General features: G+C 29.6%; 1 protein-coding gene across 1 annotated transcript in view; it reads left to right on the top strand.

Annotated features, from left to right (window-relative positions):
• Positions 1 to 297: 297 nt before the first annotated feature.
• LOC123292140 overlaps positions 298 to 22596 on the top strand; it is a 67607-nt gene continuing 45308 nt past the window's right edge. Inside the window, exons 1-7 of the mRNA XM_044872700.1 lie at positions 298 to 432; positions 916 to 1016; positions 1436 to 1735; positions 2153 to 2395; positions 2536 to 2788; positions 3433 to 3677; positions 21688 to 21865. Of these exons, the coding sequence (XP_044728635.1) occupies positions 330 to 432; positions 916 to 1016; positions 1436 to 1735; positions 2153 to 2395; positions 2536 to 2788; positions 3433 to 3677; positions 21688 to 21865 (1423 nt within the window). The 5' untranslated portion in view covers positions 298 to 329. The remainder of the gene's footprint in view (positions 433 to 915; positions 1017 to 1435; positions 1736 to 2152; positions 2396 to 2535; positions 2789 to 3432; positions 3678 to 21687; positions 21866 to 22596) is intronic.

The following is a 22596-nucleotide window of genomic DNA, read 5'->3' as shown; positions in this document are numbered from 1 at the left end:
ATATGTAATGTTAATAGATATTAATTAGTTTATAATTTGTTAAATATTATGATTATTTAATTAGATAACATTTTATATAAATTTTGATTTTAAACCTTATTACAATAATAATAGAATTTTTTCCCAACTATACATACAATATGCAGACTTCTTGTTTGCTTTCTATTTAATTGTGAGCATAAACCATGGAAACCAACTTCACCCCAAATGACATTCACTCTTTTCGCTCAAGTTTACAAGAGAGAATTATAAACATTTCACTATTTACTTTAAAATAATGTTGAATAGTACATCAAATATAGGTCAATTATTCATATTTGCAACTAAACATGTACAATTTAACCAAGAGTCACCAAAGTAATAAAATTTTGTCATCCACTCCATGTTGGGTGGCACCAAACACATATGACGTTGAAGAAATTCGTGACTCAAGTAAGTTGTCGATACAAAACATTATGAATAAGAATAATATTCAAAGTTGCCTACCATTTAATAAATCTTCGTCGTAATATAGCGAAAAACACAGCCTATTATTTTAATTTAAATAAATATCTACTAGTTACGCGGGTTGAATATATATCCCTGCAATAGGGTCGACTATCACGGGCTTGGATTTTCCTTTACGTTAACCTTTTAATTTAAATGCTCAGGCAATATTATCAATGCAGATATTAAAGTAAAATAAATGGTTTTGGTAAAATTCAAAAGTACTTCCAACTCCCGCAATGTCTCTGAAATTTTATCCCGAAAATAATTGTATCATCATTTTTCGTAAAAATATATCAATTTCACAAAAATTCCCAATTTGATTATGATTTGCTTTTTCTGTAAGGTTTTGTTTTATATAATATAATAATAAAACTGTTTCTAATTTTCAAATGAATTTTATCCAATAAAACTATTTCTTATTTTCAGATGAATCTTATCATCCATTTTTATCATCGAAACCCAGATTCGAAACTAAAAAACCATTTTGTAATACTTTTTACAATGTGAAAAATACTGACAAAATAAAGGTAAATTATTTAAGATTGTTGAGGCGAGAGTTGTTTTTAAACATGTTGAGAAGTCACAATCAATTTTTTTAAAAGATTGTTTGAAAATTATGCAAGTTTGCAAGTTGCCATAAAAAATAACATTAAATTTTATAACATTAACTTTTGAACACGATTTAAGGTTTTTTAAGTTGTTTAATTTTAGTCAAAATCACTCGCAAGTCATAAAACAATAGCTCAAATGATGAAGTATTCAGTAGTTTTTGAAAAACGCACACATACACACGTCGCGGCATAATTTTTACATCCTTATGGCGAAAATATTCTATTTTAATCGCATACTTTCTATTGGTACATTTCAAATCATATATATTATCTTTATGCATTAAAGTAGGTAATCTTGACAATATAAATAAATTTAGTATTTTAATTTCTTTAAGGGTGGAAAATTTTTGAAGGGTTTACGGTTCGAAATAGAGTGTAAGCGTGAAGTTGGGCCTTGCAATTTTGACTATAGCGATCGACGATCTTCATCAGATGTTTCAAGCCATTCTGATTCGGTCAAACCACAAAAACGTTTACCAAAATTGTATGTTAATAGACCAAAGCTTACATCGGGCGTAAGTCCACCATCAGTACCAACAAAAATTGATGAATATGGATATGATTTTGATGAAAATGGGAACTTAATAAAAAATACTTTGAGTATGGTGGATATATGCGGTTGTAAGGAGAAGGAGGTTAGTAACTTTTGATCTTTTGAGAGACAAAAGAGTGGAAAAACGAATCTGTAAATTGTGTGAATGTTCCTTAACCTTAAGAATTTCGTGAATTTTAGCTCATTTAAACTAAATGATGATAATAATCCCCTAAGCACGGTTTATGAGGCCGTATGGGATGGATGCTATAAAAGTTTTTTTAGCAATGTGATGGTAATTACCTGTCAATTTTATGGATACGCAGCCTCTCAAAACTCAACTTGAGAGTTGAAAATTGATATGCAGGCTGGGGTAATATCAAGGAGTTATCTGACCAATAAACCAGTTTAAAATATTAACTAAAGAGATTTTTTTTAAATAAAATATAGGTAACAGTGGGATCTACTCATACTGGTTGGTAGGATAAATTTATAAAATTACTATTAAATCTGTCTTTAGGGAACACTAAAAAAATCTAAATGTGAACCATGTAAACCTTGCAATGAATGGAGAAAACCAACAAAAGAACGAATAGAAGAACAATACCAAGTGAATGATGTTCCATCCCCTGGAGCTTATGATCCTGTCGATTTAAACAAGCTTTGTACAATGAAACCCGACTACGCAGCACAACAAAAAAATAAAAAGTGTGCTCCTATTATTCGATATACAGACGACATCTATAGAGATGCTTACCGTAACGTAAGTCTATTTCATATTACCATTTCACATTGTTAATAGTGGTTTGAACCTTGACTATGGCACTATGTAGTTATTAGCGTTTCACCACAGAGTGCAGCACTTTAACAATCATATTAACGAACCTTTTATTTGAATTGTAGAATTATCCAGCTCCATGTGATTACAGTCCAAAAATAAAACCAAGAAATAAAATTCAACGACTTGTACCATTCGGTATTTCAAGTTCTGAAAGAAGAAATACATTATTCGGTGCTACCAATTTGGAATCACCAGCTCCAAATCTTTATGTTATAACGGATAGAGTTGCTTGCGGTTATCAACATCTGAAATGTGATCTAACATTTGGGCATGAGGAAAGATTTAGAGGAATTGTTGTAGATAATGATGTTCCACGTAATATTTGAAATTTTTTCAAATGCCAATTAGATTTTATAAAATTAAAAAGTGCTCTAAGTTGCTTTTGAAACTGATTAATTAGAAAACAGATTTTCTATTTTCATTTCAAAAAATCGAAAATTTAAGTTAAAAAAAAGGAACCAAAAAGAGTTTGAATCCTTTAGGAATTTAAAAACTCAAAGACATAAGTTTTTACAGAAGAGTACTTTTTACACGCAATAGGTACTTTTTCTTTTACCTCTGAAATTCTTCAATCTGGTGGATAATATATTTCCCTTACTCAGTTGCTTTTGAAGAAAATAGAAAAGTACATAGAAGTTATTCAATCCCTTGGACTATTACCTAATTAAATTTAGGCAACCATGCCATAGTTTAATCTTTAATTAAAGAACAAATAGTTATCTAAAGGAAAAAATAGGTAAAAGTTTGGGTTAATGAAAATAACCACGAAGAAGTAACTTAGAAACAAAGTAAATTAAAAACAAAGGACCTTTGAATTAGTGAAAATTAACTTCGGCTTTGTTTTAGCAACTTTAAAATTTATAATACGAATTCAGGCAAATAGCTCTGAACCTAATTTCTAGTTTTTGTGTGTCAACGTTTATTCTCATAAAAATAATGTAACTTTTTTTTCATTGTAGCACCGGGAACATATACTCCGAAAGTTACTATTCAAGACACTTTATTGAGTGAAATTCGACGAACACGGTATTTAAAAGGTGGTTTTGGTGTCACCTCTCCTTTACATCCATGTGAACATCCTGATGCCTCACCAGCCCCAAATCAATATTGTACACAGGAACCAAAGGACACTTGTTGTTACTCCAAGAATATACCAACATCAAAATTCATTTCCAAAACTAAACGATTTGCTTGTAACCATTTAGTAAGTCTATTAAAAAATTTTCTGAAAATAGTATATAGAATAACATAAATTAAAAACTGGTAGGGGATTGCTCTATCATAAACGTGCCCTGTTATACGTGATTTACTTATTAATTTCACCGTTTCCGAGATATTGACAATTGAATGTTACATGATTAAATCATGAATATCATTCTCAATTTTGGATATAGCAGGTGTATTTGAAAAAATGGTCAATATTCAAGAGTTTAATTGGGCATTGATAACTGGGAGTTGTAACCCCGTCAACTGGCGGTAATAATTCGTACTGATTAAATCAGGAAGTGGTGGTAAATAAGGCCAGAACTTTTTGAAATAAAATACTGTGATATACATTTAAAAACCTGTAACAAGCTACGAAGTTTTTGGTTTTAAGCAAACAGTTCGATTCTAGCTGTTTACTCCTTGTGCTTCTAGCACAAGCAAAAATTATACTATTTATGATGGTACAAGCTATATTATTTATTACATAAACATATATTTTTTGCCTATACAAAGAAATAATTTAATATTTTATTAGTGAATATAAAAGTAATATTTTATAGAAGGCGTTATAAAAGGTGTATATAGTAAACTGTCTGTTGTGCGATTATTATTACTCATTTGAGTCAGTAAATTGTGCGTTGGGTATTTCGTGAATAATGTATTTTAATTTCCGATTCATTTATTTAGTGTATTATAAAATATGTACCTACCTTTATTACATACATTATTTTATTCGTACGTATACGTATTTATTATCTGTATATATTTCTTATTGTTTCTATTATTATTTGCATAAAATCAAATGATAAATAAGCCTTGTTTGAGGAATAATATTAGTCCAGTAAACTTTTATATTTATCCACTTCAAAATTGTTTCTTATGCTGTCTGTTTTAGTAAAATCTTGATACTTCGATATTCAGAATAGATCGTGAATAACTAAACATAAAAATTTATCATTAAATGATTTTTTTTAAAATACTTGCTACGACGTTATACAGTAGAATCTCGATAACTTAAACCTCGGTAACATAAAAACCTCTGTTACTTCAAAAAATACTATGTTCCCTTCCCATCAGAGCCCAAAACCTCTATAACTTAAAATACGCAACCTCTATAACTTAAATAAATAATCTCTGTATAGGCCCTCAGTAACTACATAGAAACATGTACATACCTCTATATTAACTAGCGTACATAGAAACATGTACATACCTCTATATTAACCTTTACCTAACATAGACACTTGATAACTTAAAACCTCTATAACTTAAAATATTTTGTGTTTCCCTTGGACTTTAACTTATCGAGATTCTACTGTATTACCATTAGACTGTCAAAATTATTTGCTGAGAAGCCGCAAGTCCTGATTATAACCACCAAGCAAAGTATGTAGGTGCACCAAGGCCATCGAGAGAAATTCCGGTTCTAGGGGATGAATAATTTCGGTCGACTACCAAGAATCCTTTTGAAAAACATTATGTAATATTTGTTTATTTTATGAGGGACAAGGTTATCAAAATTTGTAGATTTTATATTTTTATTGAATCATTGAAATAGTCATTAGTTACAATGTATATGAATTTTTGTAAAACTATTCGTCAACTTCGTCTGTTTAATCCGAACCCTGGAACAATAAATCATTAAATATTAAATAATTTTTTCTCATTCATATTCAAACTCGTTCACTTTAGAGATGCACTTTTCTTGCTTTCTGGGCTGCAAAATTTTTTACGCAATACCAAGAAAATAAGGCGAAAATCTTGAAAAGAAATAACGACGATTTTAACACGGTCTCTTATTTTAGAAACTCATGCTTGAAAAAATTGGTCAAACCACTCGTTTTTTTAGTAAAAACGTACTCGGAGTTTTTCTCCCTTCGCCCTCGCTGGAAAGAGAGGAAAGCGGAGGAACTTTTTTCAGCTCTATTATGTTCAACAGAAGACTGTGGACATTATTGTTGAAACAAAGACATAATAATGATACATTTTTGGCTTTAGATGAATTTTATAAGTTTTCTGGGAAGGAAAACGAATTTTTTCGATTATTATCTACACAGTTCACTAACAAGTCTCGCTTCGAGTAAATTAATATTTAAATACTCATCGATATAAATACGATTTCGTTCCAACGTGTCGATCCATATAAAATGACTGCAAACTTCTGTTTTGAGAAATGAATAAGTGTTGAGCATCTATACAGTGTTTGGTGTTTAATTACCCATGATGGCTGTACGCTTTCATAATATTATACAACATGGCTTTTAAATATCATGAATTATATAATATATATCGAATTAATTAATGTATAGATTTTTATCTTGAACTCCATAATAATATTCCATGTTTTTTAATGACATTGTATCATGTAGGCAATTTGTAACATTTATATGCAATACAAGTTGCCATACATACAAACGTATGATCATTCTATTACCTCTATACAGACAATATCACTAACAAGTTTCCAATTGTTTAAAATTTATAAAATAGATTTAAAAAAATGGTACAAACATATTTCTTCTAAAAGTTTGACAAGAAAGAGTTTTGCTAAGTCTTTGGTCGAAAATTTCGTAATGAAAGACGTCATGTTAACATAAAAATTCTTAAAAAAATATATCATTAAAAAATATACCTCGCTTAAATAAATTACTATTGTACTAAATATTATTAAATGATACCTGTAAGGGGAGTTTTCCTAAAATAATTTCTTGAAGGGTAATTGTAGTTAATATTATTTTATTCAACTAAAAGCTAAATAAAAAAAAAATTGAAATTATAAAATTTCAATTTGAATTATATTTATTGCGAAATTTTCAACATTAGAAGCGACAAATAACGAAAGCGTATTTTACTATTAGTGTATTGGGACTGTAAAGTAATTTTTGGGTGGATTTTCGATATAGTACTTATATTTTTTTATCTTATTATCTCAGACACCCTGTATAAAGATCAAATATGCCACCTTTAGCCTATCTTTGACTTCGTTAAGGTTTCACCTTTCAGTGCTCGCTTCGAAATTTGTGAAGCTTTCGGGTTTTGGGTACGGATTTCGCTGCGCGAATCATGTTACGCTCAACGATAAAATATGGCACAGGCCAACGTTTACTAACGTTAACCAAGAAATTTAAGTTTTCCTTGAAATTTCAATTTCTTAGCCTCATATTATTGACGCCAATTTTACTGATTAATTACGAACTTATCTTCCAAATACTAAAAGCATTTAAAATTCCAATTAAAGATTTTTCAGTATATAGTAGTTGTGTGGCGTTCGTATAAGGTTTTTTTTTCAGAAAATTTTAATATTTATGTTTTTCTGATTTTAACAATAAGATAATAATTGAACATTTGTAATTTGTTCTTTCTCCCTTTTATATTGTTATCATTATTGTTGTGTGTTAACAGGCGGCAAAGAATCTTTACAATCACTTTTTTATTACATAATTTATTTACTCTTTTTTGTTGTTTAAATATTGCGTGTTAATTCAAATTAAATAATATTCACTGCGTGATTGATAATCATTTGTTTTTTGAAGGGGTTGGTTGGTTGGTTGTATAGATTATAGACAAGACTGTCAAGGATGGAGAACATTACTTCTTAGGTACTGTTAGTCGTACTTCAGGTTGTAGGCCTAGGGTAACAGATTCAATTCCCGCATCACAACAAAAATTATGGAGGAAAAAATTGTAGTTACCCTCTCAAAATAATTGAGGAACTGAAATAATTTGAATAAAACGTGGTAAAACACATAAGGTAGCTCACTGGCCCTCAGGCCTTCGAGTGTGTGTCTGCATTGTCCTTGCAACTTATCTACTACCCAATCTAAAGTACCTAGCTATTATAAACATTTGTTATTTAATGTTCTTTAAATTACTTATAAGCAATACTTTATCTTTATTTAAAAATAATTTTGATTGGTAATGCGAAGAAGACCTTGCGTTCCGTATTCCTCCGTCACTTCCATTTCGCACTGTTGTCGCACCTTATTCATTAACTGCCTAGCTATTTCGAGTTTTTTATTCTTACATTACTCTGTATGTGGATTAGCCAGGTCATAATACCGTTCTCCTACCATTCAACATTGTCATCAGCATCTGTTTTACGACTATGTAGTTTCCATGTTTTTACATTTTATTATTCGATATGAAATTTATATAATATTTTAAATACAAAATCATCAGTATATTTATGAGGATAAATTTTCTATAAATTCATAGTTATAAATATTTTAAAAGTTGCCAAAACTTTTATTTTTATTTGATAAAATTTATTGGCATTGTATATTATAAATATTTTATCACTTTTAGTTATAGTGAAATAAACAGAGTGCAGATTTCAAATTAGGAAAATTCAAGAAAGCCATAACTTTATAGAACACATGACCGACCACGTTAGGAGAAGAATACTACAAGTTATAAGCAACAGTCCTTCTGAGCCATTTTCTAGCCGTTTCTTTTGTTAGCCGCTGACCGTTTTTTGTTATTTGTCTCTTATGATAATTTTTTCTGAAAAAAATAGCTCCATTTGAATTTGCTGGTAATTTTACATAAAAAATATATATGTAAAGATTTTTCTTCATTGTAGAATTGTTCATAGTTTTTAAAGGCAAGAGAATGGAATTCAATGACACACATGTACACTGAATAGAGATAAAAAGGTCTCAGGTCCGCTTTACTAAATGTGTTGTCACTTTTAAATTTATCATATTTTGCTAAACTGTCTTAATGAAAGAAAAAATTGGTCAAAAGATGTTTTCCTTAACTATTCCGAAATATTGCATACTTTTGTCGCTACTTTTTCTCATGTGTGTTATGGTCAAAAGCATTTTTTAATGATAGTGAAATTTATGGAGAAATGCAGTATAGTTTATGTATAATATATTCTTGGCAACAATATATAATTAAACATATCTATATTATAATAATTTGAAACAATATAACAACACTAACAATATCATAAATCACAACAGAATTATTGTTATTATAATCTGTTCTTGATATACCGAATGTTTCATTTAGAGGGTACAAAGTGGGTAAGAAATTTTAGTCATCCAAATTTTTTAAACTAAATTTTTGGAATTATCTAAAACTAGCGACCCAATCCGGGCAACGAAAATTGCGCAGTTATAGGATACTCGTCTTATTGAGTGTTTGAACAAAATGATTTTGATTTTTGATTTACCTCCTTATATAGGAATAGAAAAAGATAGATATATATTAATTTTAGCCTTGCGACGTAACTAAAAGGGTTCGGGAATGGCCTATTATTTTAAAAGCACGGCATTCTCAATAACCTCGTTTACAGTCGATACTTAAGAATAACACCTGAATTTTTGATTTTTTTAAAAATATTTCCAAATCAGTTGCTAGTCTTATACCAAATATCTACAGATATCTATCTGTTCAATAGGCCGTTTTATCCAAAAAATTTTTCACTTCAGAGTTTTACACTAAAGAGTTTAGAATTCAAGTCGATAAAACAGCTAGCTGAGTCAATCTACCCATTCCAGAAATTCTTACCCAGTCTTATCACAAGTCATTTAAGCTAATGCTTTCTGTTAAGGGAATTTGTATCGTTTTTATATTTATCTAGGAGAAGGAAAGTCTTTGTGGCGTATTTAAAATTATTAAAGAAAAGATCGTATTAGAAAATAACAGTTACTAAAAAGTACTTAAAATTATGCTAATTACGGATTCTTTTTCAGTATTCACACTGTATAAATGCTGAATATTGAATAATGTGGGATGGTAATACATAATATTATAATGAAAATCGTTGACGTTAGTCATTGCATTTCCATCTTATATCACACAGGGTGGCCAGTCATATAATATTTTTTACTGTTTTTAAGGAGTTTATATTGCATTTAAAGTATAGTAAAAATTTAAATAAAATATGTTAAACAGGGTTTTTAATTTGATTCGATTTAAATTTGTTTGTTCTTTTTCACGTCAAAATAAAACTTATTATTAATTCTGTATAGCTTATTATATGTTGCTCATATACGAACTCGACCTCACTTCTTACGACCTCCTTTTTTGAGTAATCGTGATGACAGACAACCGAAAATGGACTAATTAAGTGAGTTAAGGAGATATGCAAGGATTGGAAAATACTAGGGATTTCAACAAAACTTTATAAATACATTTTTTGATTAACAAAGTTTCCAAAAATCACAAGAAATTCCTAGGTCACCGGGCTTTTTATTATTATTTTATTGTTTACTGTTGGCTGAAAAAATGATGAATCATATAGGTTATTCTTTTCAATTGGATATTTCTATATCAAAAAATCTAGATAATGTGATAAAAAACTATCTAAAATATTTAGACAATCTTGTAGGTTATAATAATACCATAAAAATATAAGGTTGTCGATGATATTACAACAAAATTTTAATTTAATTATGAGTTCATTGAAGATCTATCATTTGATGAACTTTTAATTATCTTATTGTCTATAGTTAGAGTATTGATGATTGAAGAGCGATATCTATATTATATAAATTTATAAGCATCACTTGCACACAATATAATATATATTTTTGTAGTTGCGTGGTATTGTAAATCCAAAAATAACTCATTACTTGACTACAAGTATTTGATTTATATGTATGTACCGTGCGATATACCAAAACTTTTTTACAATACTGCAGGTTTACAATCATCTTATATATAGTGTGTAACTTCAGTTGTTTTTGAGTTTTTAACGAACAGAAGAAAACTTATACGATTTTGTTTCAAAAGATTTACAAATTTATTATATTTATTTTTTGAGCGGTCTATCCTGTATTATTATAATAAGATATGAACGGACTATTATATTATTATAATGCAATAACGCGGTATATCTTGTAATGTTACAATTGTTGTTATATATTTAGTTTACTTCGTGGTGTGATGTGTTGACTTATATTAATAATAAATAAATTTCTCGTTGATTTATTATTACTTGAATAATACGATTGTGCTTATTGTTAAATGATCTATAACAAATACGCGTAAAAACATTGTTTTAAATATTATCATTTGTAACTCACGCTGTATGCTTTTTGTTGGATACTGGTCAAATTAGCTGAGAATCCAACCAGTTTGTGGTTTTCTTATGTTAATAATATAAAGGGAATTCGAAAAATAAAGGGAATTTTTTCTCCATTTCCGGGTATGCAAGTACAAGTATATACTAATTTGTATGTGCGTCTTCAGTGCAGCATCTACCTGTAAAGGTAGTAGTCGTTTCTAACGCCACTTAAAAGGTACTGGTGATTTTCTAAACATTTCCGTTGTCATTGGTTTGAATTTCACAAATGATTGGTGAGTTACTATGAGCATTGTTGTATAGTGACCAAGGCACTATCAGTTCAAACCTAAATCTAAAAAATTTTATTTTAGAAAAACTACTACTCAAAATAAAAAAAATAAAAATACATAAGTATGTTGTAAAAAAAAAACGTCTGTCCTGTCTAATTGATCACCCTGTATGAAATTCAGTTTCTTTTACATCTTTAATTTGCATGTACCTTCTGCCAAAAAAACCTCTGAGTATTAAGGATTTAGATCTCGAAAATTCTACAATCGGGCATCATCAGGTTTAACTAGAACCCTCCTCATCTAGCAAACGGCAGCTATATAGCAGCCTGGTAGCAACGCTTTGCTACAATCTCAATCAGCACAACTTCAATTCTTTTTACATTGAACACAAATCAAACAGAAAATATCTTCATGGCTACAGGATGCCACCACTGAAGGAATCTAATGCGCTCAGCAAGCAGCATTCTTCCCATTCCTTATGTGAGAGTCTCGAACAAAGAAGTGTTTAAACATTGTACCCTTCTAAATTCAATGCCTAGCAACTAATTTCTCTTGTTACTTAATTCGTTTGTATGATTTTGTCCTTATCTTCCCAAATCATTTCATTATATTCGCTTCCAATGTTTTCCTATACTGTTTATTGGTCTTTCTGCTTAGTCTTTGACATATAGGTAGTTCTGATAAATCTTGATAATTTTATTTACTGTTACTCACCGAATTTGATGTACGTTATCCTACCTGCAACCTAGGAGTCGCTCAGAAGAAGATAAGAGAAAATTAATTCGTAACAGTACAAAAAACATTAATGATCCATATCAATCCAAAGTGCCAACTACACTTAGAATCGATGAAATTTTTATTTTCAACTTTTCAAAGAGATTGTTGCATAAAATTCAAATGATTATTTTCCTTCAACTAGATCATTATCTTTTATTATTATTAAATCTATTACAAATACAATGACTTCGTAGTAATATCATTACAACTAGAAAATATAACAAAGAAAATCTTCACATTGTGATAGCACACAAAGTAATAACAATTTTCCAATCGAAAACCATATATGTAAGTAGAAAATGAAACTCAAAAATTTATGACGTACTTGGACGATGATATTTTCCTTAAAATGTAAATAATAAAATTCATTTGATTATTTATTATTTGCAAGGAGACAGGATAATAAATATAACATCTCTAAATATTTACAAATAGTGAATATACATAATATAATATAAATAAAAGGATATTTTGTATTAAATATCACAACAGGATACCAAAAACAATAGAAATCATTGCTGCATAGCTAAGTCAAGTTATTATATGGTATACTACAAGTATGTATGGGTACAATGTATGTACATGTATGTATGAGATGTATGTTACATGATTACTTTCAGTATGTTGAGTATATTTGCAATACCACACCAAAAGTCGGGGTATATCATAGATAATTCCATAGAATTATGAAAATGTATCAAATATGGTAGGTAAAAATATTATTTTCTCACCTCCGTGCAAAAAGTGTCAACTATAAAAAAACTGTCAACTGTCAAAAAATGTCAACTGTCGCCCCGCTGTGCAAAACGAAATTGCCGCTTTCTGTTTCCACCTGCAGGGGAGAAAAAAAGATCGAGAGGTGTCGTGAAATGCCCGGTACGAATTATATTACTTACGTAGCTTGGTACATCATTAATGTAGTGCTTACTTTTCTTATTTACAAGATATTTTTCTGAAAATTTAAGGTATTAATTTTATTAGTCAAATACTTGTTGTAGTATTAGTTTAAAAAAGACATACTTCTGACATAGTAGTCAACCCAATATGTGGGATTCATTACGTTTGGTTTGATTAGGATATTTATTATGACATAACATAAAAATTGTATTGTACTTACTTTAAAGATAAAGAACCTGAACCAGTTTTTTCACGTATAACGTAAAATAAGTGACGATATCTACTTCGAATAGACTTTTTCTTCAAGATTCTTTATAGTCATTCATAGACCATTATAAGCACTATAAAATGACAATATCCAGATCTAAAAACAGAAAGGATTTTTTTCCTATTCAATAATACCGCAAGTTATATATACTTTAAATGGTCAATCAAAGTGAAAGAGAATCAACTAATTTTAATAAACTAATAATGATAGTTACTACCCAACTCGCTCTAAAATGAAATGGACTAATTAGATCCTTCCAACATGGACGGTAGAAAAATCAGAAAAAGACCTCTTAAAACAAAAGGAGAGAAAATGGAATCAAATCTTTAACATATTTCGATTGTAACTTGGCTGCCGAATTTGCCAAAGGTTGGACTGAGGGTAAAGCATTACTCGAAAATTTAATGTTAAAAAAAGCCCTAATCGGCCGTGAGCCGTCGTTCATTATTCTCTGGGAAATGATTTCTATAGGGACGTTTTTCTTATTTTTTTGTTTCACTAATAGTTTGGATAAAATTTCGGATTATTTCTTGTCAATTCATTTAAGAAATAAATTTCGATTTTTGCCTCAATTTCCTAGATCAGTTTTTTGTATTTTATAAATACGTATTTCGACTACCAAGTAGTCATCACCAGTAAGAATTAGCTAGTCGCGATTACTCTTATTATGAATGGTACTCTTTGCTAATTTGGTGGCGGATGTGTACGACTAGATAATTCTTACTGATGATGACTACTTGGTAGTTTAAATACGTATTTATAAAATACAAAAAACTGATCTAGGAAATTGGGGCAAAAATTGAAATTTATTTCGAAATATCCTAGAGTTCTCATTTATTATCTTCGATAATATTTATAATTCATTTAAGATATAATTTTTCGTTTATACCTAGGAACCTAGGAAGTTAGCTAATATTTTGGTTAAACAAGCTATAGTTATGATTGGGAGTATTTGAGTTATTGATAGAAGTAGAAATTTCAGTCAGATTTTATTTGATTTTGACTAGTATCAAAATATTTTATAAGTTGGTAGATTTGTATACATCTGAATTAATAGTATTTACTCATACAATAAGTAACAATTGTTAATACATTGTTGTTGCTACAATTCAAGTATTATGATATATTTAATACCAACTGCTGTGATGACAACAATGTAACTAACATATTAAATGTAGATTGTTACTTTATAGGATGTTAATCAAATGATGAGTCAAGAAAATTATTTACTTTAGAAAGCCTTGTTTGTAAAACAAATGACAGTAAACCAGACCAAATGCTGCTAACGTGCTTTGATCAAGGAATGTGAATACTGGAAAAGTTCAGCATTTTTATACTCCTAAATTTGAAAAGCAAGCTTTTAAAAAATTGGCAATTGCATCCCTTTCCTTGATTTTGATCAAACTCTATGAGCAAAATAAAATATGTTCAAGTTCGTCTTTTTTTAACCGAATGTCCAAAAAATTGATTTGTATAAATCTTAGTGTAACGTACACTTCCTGGCTGATAACATGATGAGTCCATTGCACTGTCTTAAAAATCATATTTCGATAGATATTCATCAAACGAAATAGTCGTTTTTCTTATTTTCAGAAGGTTCCGCCAATCTTTTAGTTTAAAAAATGAACCGGAAAATAAAAAATTTATTGTTGTGAAGCAAAATATGTTCGTGCACCCTCTTTAAATTTATTGGATTATTATGGTAACAATTTTTGCTATAAAATGTGCAATGTATGTTAGGTCAGTTTACTTATTATCAGTTTTCAGTTCGCAAGTTCAACATTGACACTCTGTATGAACTTAGTGCGATGATACACAAAACTGTATTAGGGATATGCATAGATGTGTATTGTAAATTGCATCCGTCTATTGAAATAAATCAATTTCAAAATATTAAATCAAGCACACATATCATATTATATTAGATTTGCGAAGGCAAATATCTAGAAAAAGTTAAAATAAATTGTATCTATTTATTAAAAACTTAATTCATTATTTTCTAACCATAAAGCGATCGAGTAGGTAGGAAATAAATTTTTGCATTTCATCTAGAAATAATTGTGTTAGATTGTATCTTGATAATTATACCATGTATATATGAAATATATCAAGATATACTAAGTTTAGTCCCAAGTTTGTAACGCTTAAAAATATTGATGTAACGAACAAAATTTTGGTACAAGTGTTCATATAATCAGGTAATTATTTCATTTTCGGTTGTCTGTCTGTGAACACGATAGTTCAGAAACGAAAAGAGATATCAAGCTGAAATTTGTATAACGTGCTTGGGGCGTAAGAAGTGAGGTCGAGTTTTTGGGTAAATGTGCAACGTAGGTGAATTGGATTTTGGGTCCTAATTTAGCTACCCATCTTGTAGATCGTTAGAGATAGAACAAAAAAAATTAAATGAAAAAAATGTTTCTTATAAAAAAGTAAACAACTTTCTTGTGAAATATTTTTTCGTAAACATCACCGTTTATCCGCGGGGGTGCAAATTTGGTGCAAATTTTATAGTATGTATTATAAAGGAATATCAGTTATGTGTGTGTATCTATCTTAGTGTGGATATTTTTCTTTACTTACGTAAAACACTCTCTATACATGGTATTTCTACAATTAACTCAGTCAATTGTTTGTTTTCATTTTTTTTCCTTTTCAATTTAAATTTATTGGTTAGAAGACAAAATTTTGTTAGATAAATACTTTTAATGAGGCTATAATGGATCAAATCAAATGTAGTAGTACCTTGCGGAAACATGTGCATATTATGACGATTACAACTCTTCAACTTTTTGAATCATTATATCTTAGGAAAAAAGATATTGAGACATTTTTTATATTTGATAATCTGATCTAAAAATTTTGTTAATTTTATGATAAAACTTAACGGCTCGCTGGAAAATCGCGAAAATCCCGCTTTGGTGACCTTCTCTTATGATGGTGTTTTGAACAATCCAACCAAATTTGAGCTTGTGCTAATATTTGTACCTTCACTCCTATTTTTAACCCCCGAAATAAAAAAAGGGGTGTTACAAGTTTGACCGCTATGTGTGTGTGTCTGTCTGTGGCATCGTACATCGTAATTTAAAGGACAGTGTTCTTAGCTATGTTTCAAGTGTGAGCTTAGGGTTCCGTACCCTAAATAAATTGGCGACCGACTTATTATTTTAACATATTAATAATAATTACTATGGAAGTGAATTGTCAGATAAACCTGGCTTAATTCATTTCGAAAAATAAAATGGTAAAATAATAAGGTAATTCAAAACAATAATTCAAAAGAACAAGGTCAGCTCAAATATTTCAATTTCAATTAAAATATTTCTAAAAATTTGTTCCAAAACATGATAGCTCTCTAAGTATCCTTATTTGTCGGGTATTTTAAATTTTGTAAATTTAACTTGTATGGTTCAATTTGACCGGATGATAAATTACAAACATATTTTACTATCGAAATATATCTCCATCAATAATATTCTCATTTTATAACTTTATAAATCACCTTAAAATGGAACACCTTATATATGCATAAAATTAGAAATGTATATATATATATAAGAGAAACAAATTCCACCCAAAATAATGATGAGTAAATATTGATATAACATGAGTGTTATTATTGTGCATAGAAAATTTGACTATATTTCAAAATGTGTTAAACAAGTGGTATAAGAACAGAACTTAACTAACTTTGCATAAACTAACTAACATATTGTTATTGTATTTACAATTATGTTTGAAAATTTTCACACTGTTATCTTAATATTTAAAATAACAGTTCGAACAATATTTGAAAAGACTTATGTGTTCCATACATGTACAGAGTATGAGATCTATATTATTTGCCTTTAAACAAAAAGGTATTGTTTGGATTTCTCATTTATGCGATTTTACTATGAAAAATTAATTAAAAACAAGTTAAAACAAACAATTGACTGAGTTAACTGTTGAAATTCCATGTATAGACAGTGTTGATTACTCAATCACATTACTGATACATGCATGACACATATAACTGATATACCCATATAATACATACTATACAATTTGCGCCCTCACGGGTAAACAGTGATGTTTACGAAAAAATGTTTCAATCAACAGTTGTTTTTTTTATAAGGAACATTTTTTACATTTAAAATTTTGTTCTATCTCTAACGGTTTACAAGATGGTTCCTACGGATCCAAGACTTAATTGACCTATGATGCTTATTTACGAACTCGACCTCACATTTACGTCCTGAGTACGCAGTAAAAATTTCAGCTTGATATCTATTTCCGTTTTTGAGTTATTGTGTTCACAGACGGAGGAACGGACGGACAATCGAAAATCGACTAATTAGGTGATTTTATGAACACCTATACCAAAATTTTGTTCATAGCATCATTATTTTTAAGCGTTACAAACTTTGGACTAAACTTAATATACCTTAATATATATTACATATACTGGGTGTTCCAAACCACCCGTCCAGGCTGATTATTCTGAATAGTTTTTAAAAAAAATTGAAACGAAAAAACACGTATCAAATATTTTTTGAAACTCTATCTAACCATACCAAAAACACCCTCCGCCCTCAACCCCTGTTAGGGGTAGGGGGTGTAACTTGAAAAAATCAAATGGAAACCCCTATTTTTTTCTGCAGATTTGGATTCTTCAGAAGAAAAAACAAACATTTTGTCTAAGAAATTTTTCCCGATTTTCGGTAGATCGCGCTACAATCGACAAAAATCGTTCTTTTAAATTTGGCATAAGAATTGCGCCGTTCAATGACAAAAATCAAAACGAAAAAGTAAAACAAAAAATAAAAACACAAACACACAGAACCAAAACAAAAACAAAACAAAAGCAACACAAAAGTTAGAAATTCAACGAAAATAAAAGAGAAGCGAAAATGTCGAATTGCGGTAATTGAGGTAAACCACTAGACAATTGGGAGGATGCTAAATAAAGCTCTTAGAAAGAATTAGATATGAATCATTTTAGATTTAATTTTTTTTCAGACTTTCCAAAATAAAAAAAAACATTTTTACAAAAATAATTTTTCTAAATCATAATAAAATATGAAAAACAAAAACAGAATAGTCTTTTCTTCAAAAAAACAAAATTGAAAATAACTATTCTCGACTCAAAAAACTTTTCTCGCCTTCACTTGAACTGCAATTCTAATGCCAAATCTAAAAGAACGATTTTTGTCGATTGTAGCGTGATCTTCCGAAAATCGGGAAAAATTTCTTAGACAAAATGTTTGTCTTTTCTTCTGAAGAATCCAAATCTGCAGAAAAAAATAGGGGTTTCCATTTGATTTTTTCAAGTTACACCCCCTACCCCTAACAGGGGTTGAGGGTGGAGGGTGTTTTTGGTATGGTTAGATAGAGTTTCAAAAAATATTTGATACGTGTTTTTTCGTTTCAATTTTTTTTGAAAACTATTCAGAATAATCAGCCTGGACGGGTGGTTTGGAACACCCCGTATACATAGTATAATTAATTAAGAATTTAACTGTTCAGAACTATACTTTCCGTACAGTATATTTATTTTAGAGTGAACTAACCTTACAATGAAATCAAAGCAGTAACCGAGCAAATTAAGGAGTCTTACCTTGCTTTGGCTACTTGGCTGGGAGGTTGCTTTTTATTTGTTGCATTTTTTTTCTGTTTTACCCCCCAACCAGCAACGTGTCATGCAATAAGGAACATAGTTCTAATAAAATTCACGTGTGCGAAGTTGTTGATGCCAGCTATTAATAAATAAAAGCCTAAGTAACTAAAGCATAATGTTATATACAAGCTCATCGTTCATAATATCCTTACCTGAATCATATTCATTTATGAGGAAAAAAAACTGATTAATTAACATGCTGACATGTGTTCATGTGTGTATGTATACCTATAAAAATAACATGTAAATATAAAGGGTTAATGTATTTGACATGATATAAGGGCATATAAGTAAGCACTAAGCACATGTTAAAGGCACATTAATTTTATTATATTATTATTATAAAATGCATGTATTATTTGTATGAACTCATATGCAGATATGTAAACAGTAGTGAATCAGTTGAACACAAGTTACGACACGAGTGTAGACTTTGAGACAAATATGTAAATGCTAATCAACATTTTAATTTAATATATAAATTACCTGTCTCAATAATATCTATTTTAGTCGACGGTAAATATTAAAAAAATCTCACCAAAAATATAAATGTATAATAAGCCGTAGTTGTCACAGAATCCTAATAAACTCAATTACGTCAGCCTAAAAAAGTTGTGAAATCTCGTAAAAAGAAAACTCTTGAAAAAAAATAATTAGGATGATTTAATAATAATAATGGGGTTTAACCTCCGTTTCTCTGACATATACGCCTATAACAGATGTCACCCACATCATTATTTGTTAATATTTATTTTCATTTACAAAAATATTTTACAATTACATTTTGATGAGGGTGGAGTCGGTTACTACGTTCTTATCCAAGCGATGACAATGTGATCAATTCTACCGCCCCCATCTATCTTCTATATATATATAGGAGACTTTCTATAGATCTATATAGATAGTCACTCATCACGATATCTCTGGAACTATAAGACCTAGAGACTTGAAATTTGGCAGGAGTATTCCTTTTGCCAAGTAGAGGTCAGCTAAGAACGGATTTTACGAAATTCCACCCACAAGGGGGTTTGCGGGGGTGTTCATGAATAAAAAATTCATATTTTTCAATTATGGCTTTTAATAGTTCAAAACTTGGTCAGAATGTTTTAAATTACATTTAGAAATTTTTTTAACCTTCGGAGGGTAGAAAAGTGTAGCGAGAAAGTGGGAAGGAAATATCGAATATTTACAAATATACCTAAGTGGGGTATCAAATAAAAGAGCATGACGTGTACATTACAAAAATGTTATCCAACGCGAGGAAATGTGGAGGGAGGGGTGCAAGTGGGGATGTTGCCCAGCAAAGCGGGTATATTTTACGCCACGCAAAGCGGGCGGGTAACAGCTAGTTAATTATATATTGTTCACACTGCCGCTGCCTGGATTCGAGCCCGAAACCTAAGTCTAAGTGGCCAAACGATCGGAGACTAGCGCCTTAGACCGCTCGCCCACTTAGGCTCTCATTAGGATGATTTAAACTAATTTAGTAAATTTTCCGTAGAAGGGAGAACTAACCCACCTCTATAGGAGAAAATCTTTAACCACTTACACCCTCCCTCCTTTTATTTAGACATCATAATATTTAACAAATCAAAGTATTTTTAAGGTTAAAGTCAAGCACCTACTTAATAAAGGTCTAATTTTTTTTAGTAAAGTTCGAAAATGATTGCTATAACTTTCTTGCGCAAGTTTCTTCTTAGTATTTATTATATATATTTAATATTTGACTGGGCAAGTTTTTATTTTTTTTTATTTACAATTAGGGCTTTTAGTGATGCCGAAAATTTCGAATATTTTGCATAACTTAAAAATCACTATGGTAATGAGTGTTGAAACTATGATGTTAAGACTGTTATAACATCTATTTGTGCACTCTTCTTGTATAATTTTTTTGTAATTATCGGAAACGAAAATTTTCGATGTCTCACATATCTTAAAAACCATTAGCCGTTGGATGTTAGCACATTTTAAATATCTAGTTTTTAGATCAATTTAAAATTTGCCAACATGCCAACATGACATTTCCCGTCTAATTATATAGCACAATTTCCAAAGTTTTGATAAATAAAAATGTTGTAGGTCACGAAGTTTCATGAGTTTGTTAGTCACGAAATCATACCCTCCTCTGCACTGTAGACTATTATTACTTCTTTTTTATTACTGAGATTGATTCAACCTTAAATAAAATTTCAAATTAGTGCTTATAAAAGTAATTCACGTTCAGTTTACTGACTGTATTCATGTAACGAAATTCATTTTTCATTCACTTATGGCAATCACTGTATTTCCAGAATAGCATGTAAGGGAAAATTATATATTAAAGGTCATATTATAGTCTAGATAGATGCACAATTAGAAAGAATTTTGAAAAATTCAATCACGTTTTCATCAAAGAGCGATCCATTTAGGATCATTTTCCTAAAATATTTTGAGATTATGACAGTAGTAGTCATAATAAAATTTTGCGTTGAAGTAAAAAAAACTCCTTTAAAAACCTTTTGTAATAATTATGTTTGATAATTTTTTATTCATATCTGCAGGCGACTACAGAGTACATAAATTTGTAGATGTCGGTTTACGTTATGAGGGAATATGATGTAAATATATAATTTAGAATTAGCCACGTGTTGTTTGAATAAATACGTAATACTTGTTTAGCGTATGTTAGAAAATATTCTGCATTTCTTCAATATCATTAAGATTCCAGGATAACTATCGTTGAGCTGGAGTTAAGAAAATAAAAAAAAAACGTCAAAAAATGATATTACTTTTTTTTTCAATTGTCACTGAAAGAAGCTGCAGCTCAAAGTTTCAAAAATCAAAATAAAGAATTTATGTTTTTTCAAAGACTATTTTTTTAGTACCCACTGGGGTGATTATTTTCAATAGTTATCCAGTTAAACAAAGATTTTTATGAAACATTAAGAGAAACTATCTAACCAAATGCGTAAACAAGTTCCTACCGAAAAGATAAAAAGAACAATTTAATTTTTAGTCAATTGTCACAATTCGATTAGTTAATCAAATAAATTATTACTTGCTTGACTTTTTTGGTATAACTTGTTCGTTTTGTATTTTGACAATGAAATTTTTTTTTAGGATACACCAAATCCATTCACATATGATACACAATCATCGTTTAAAGCTACACAAGACAAAAAATCTTTTTTAAAAGTTAAGAAACGAAAAAAGCAAGGATTTTTAGTTGGACTACCGTCACGATTTCATCCGTTTTTTGGATTAGCATCACCATTTAGAGATTTTAACAAAAATCTAGGTAAGTATTTAGCTAGTAACCGTAATCTTAATTTATAGAAAAATTGTTGGTTAATCTTGTCTATATACAATTTGAAAAACCCATTTTTGATAAGTTGAGGCAAAACGGAGCACATTAAAACAATCGTCTTAATATTTGAAGTATCCATCTCTCTTGTAAAGAAAATTTTACGAGTTATTAAATTTATAATTGTACTATAATAATTTTCTAGAAAAAGCGATCTTTATATACCTACATGAAAACAAATCAAAAAAGTGTATTGTTCGAGGCTGTTAATGCAGAACACTGTACCATTATCGCTTGGCGCCGGCTGTAAATATTTTCGCGCTAAAATTACCGTACACAATATCTATCAAATGCAAAGAATAATGCAAAAAAACCAACGACAGTGAAAAAAATCATACTTGGGAGAAAATGAAAAAAATTGTTAAATGGCATAGCAGAATAACAAAATATAATGAATTGAACGGATGAAATTTAGTCATCCTCCCTCCCATGGTGTTGTGTGTGAATTTTATACAGCTGTTATAAGGTAGTTTTCTTTTAACAAAGAAAATGTGTCTAACATTCAGAGAGAAACTTAGAGTGTTGGTATTTTATAACTTATACATACAGGCGTACAAAAAACTTGTCAGATTTCGAATAGTTAAAGAGTGACATGAACTGCAGAGCTTACTATTGAAGTTCCGAGATACTTAAGCAATTATGTGTGTACAGCTCTGCTACATATA

Source organism: Chrysoperla carnea, chromosome 1 (genome assembly GCF_905475395.1).
Source record: "Chrysoperla carnea chromosome 1, inChrCarn1.1, whole genome shotgun sequence".
Classification (NCBI taxonomy): Eukaryota; Metazoa; Arthropoda; class Insecta; order Neuroptera; family Chrysopidae; genus Chrysoperla; species Chrysoperla carnea.
Note: the sequence above shows the minus strand (reverse complement) of the source record. Positions and strands in the feature narration are given on the sequence as shown.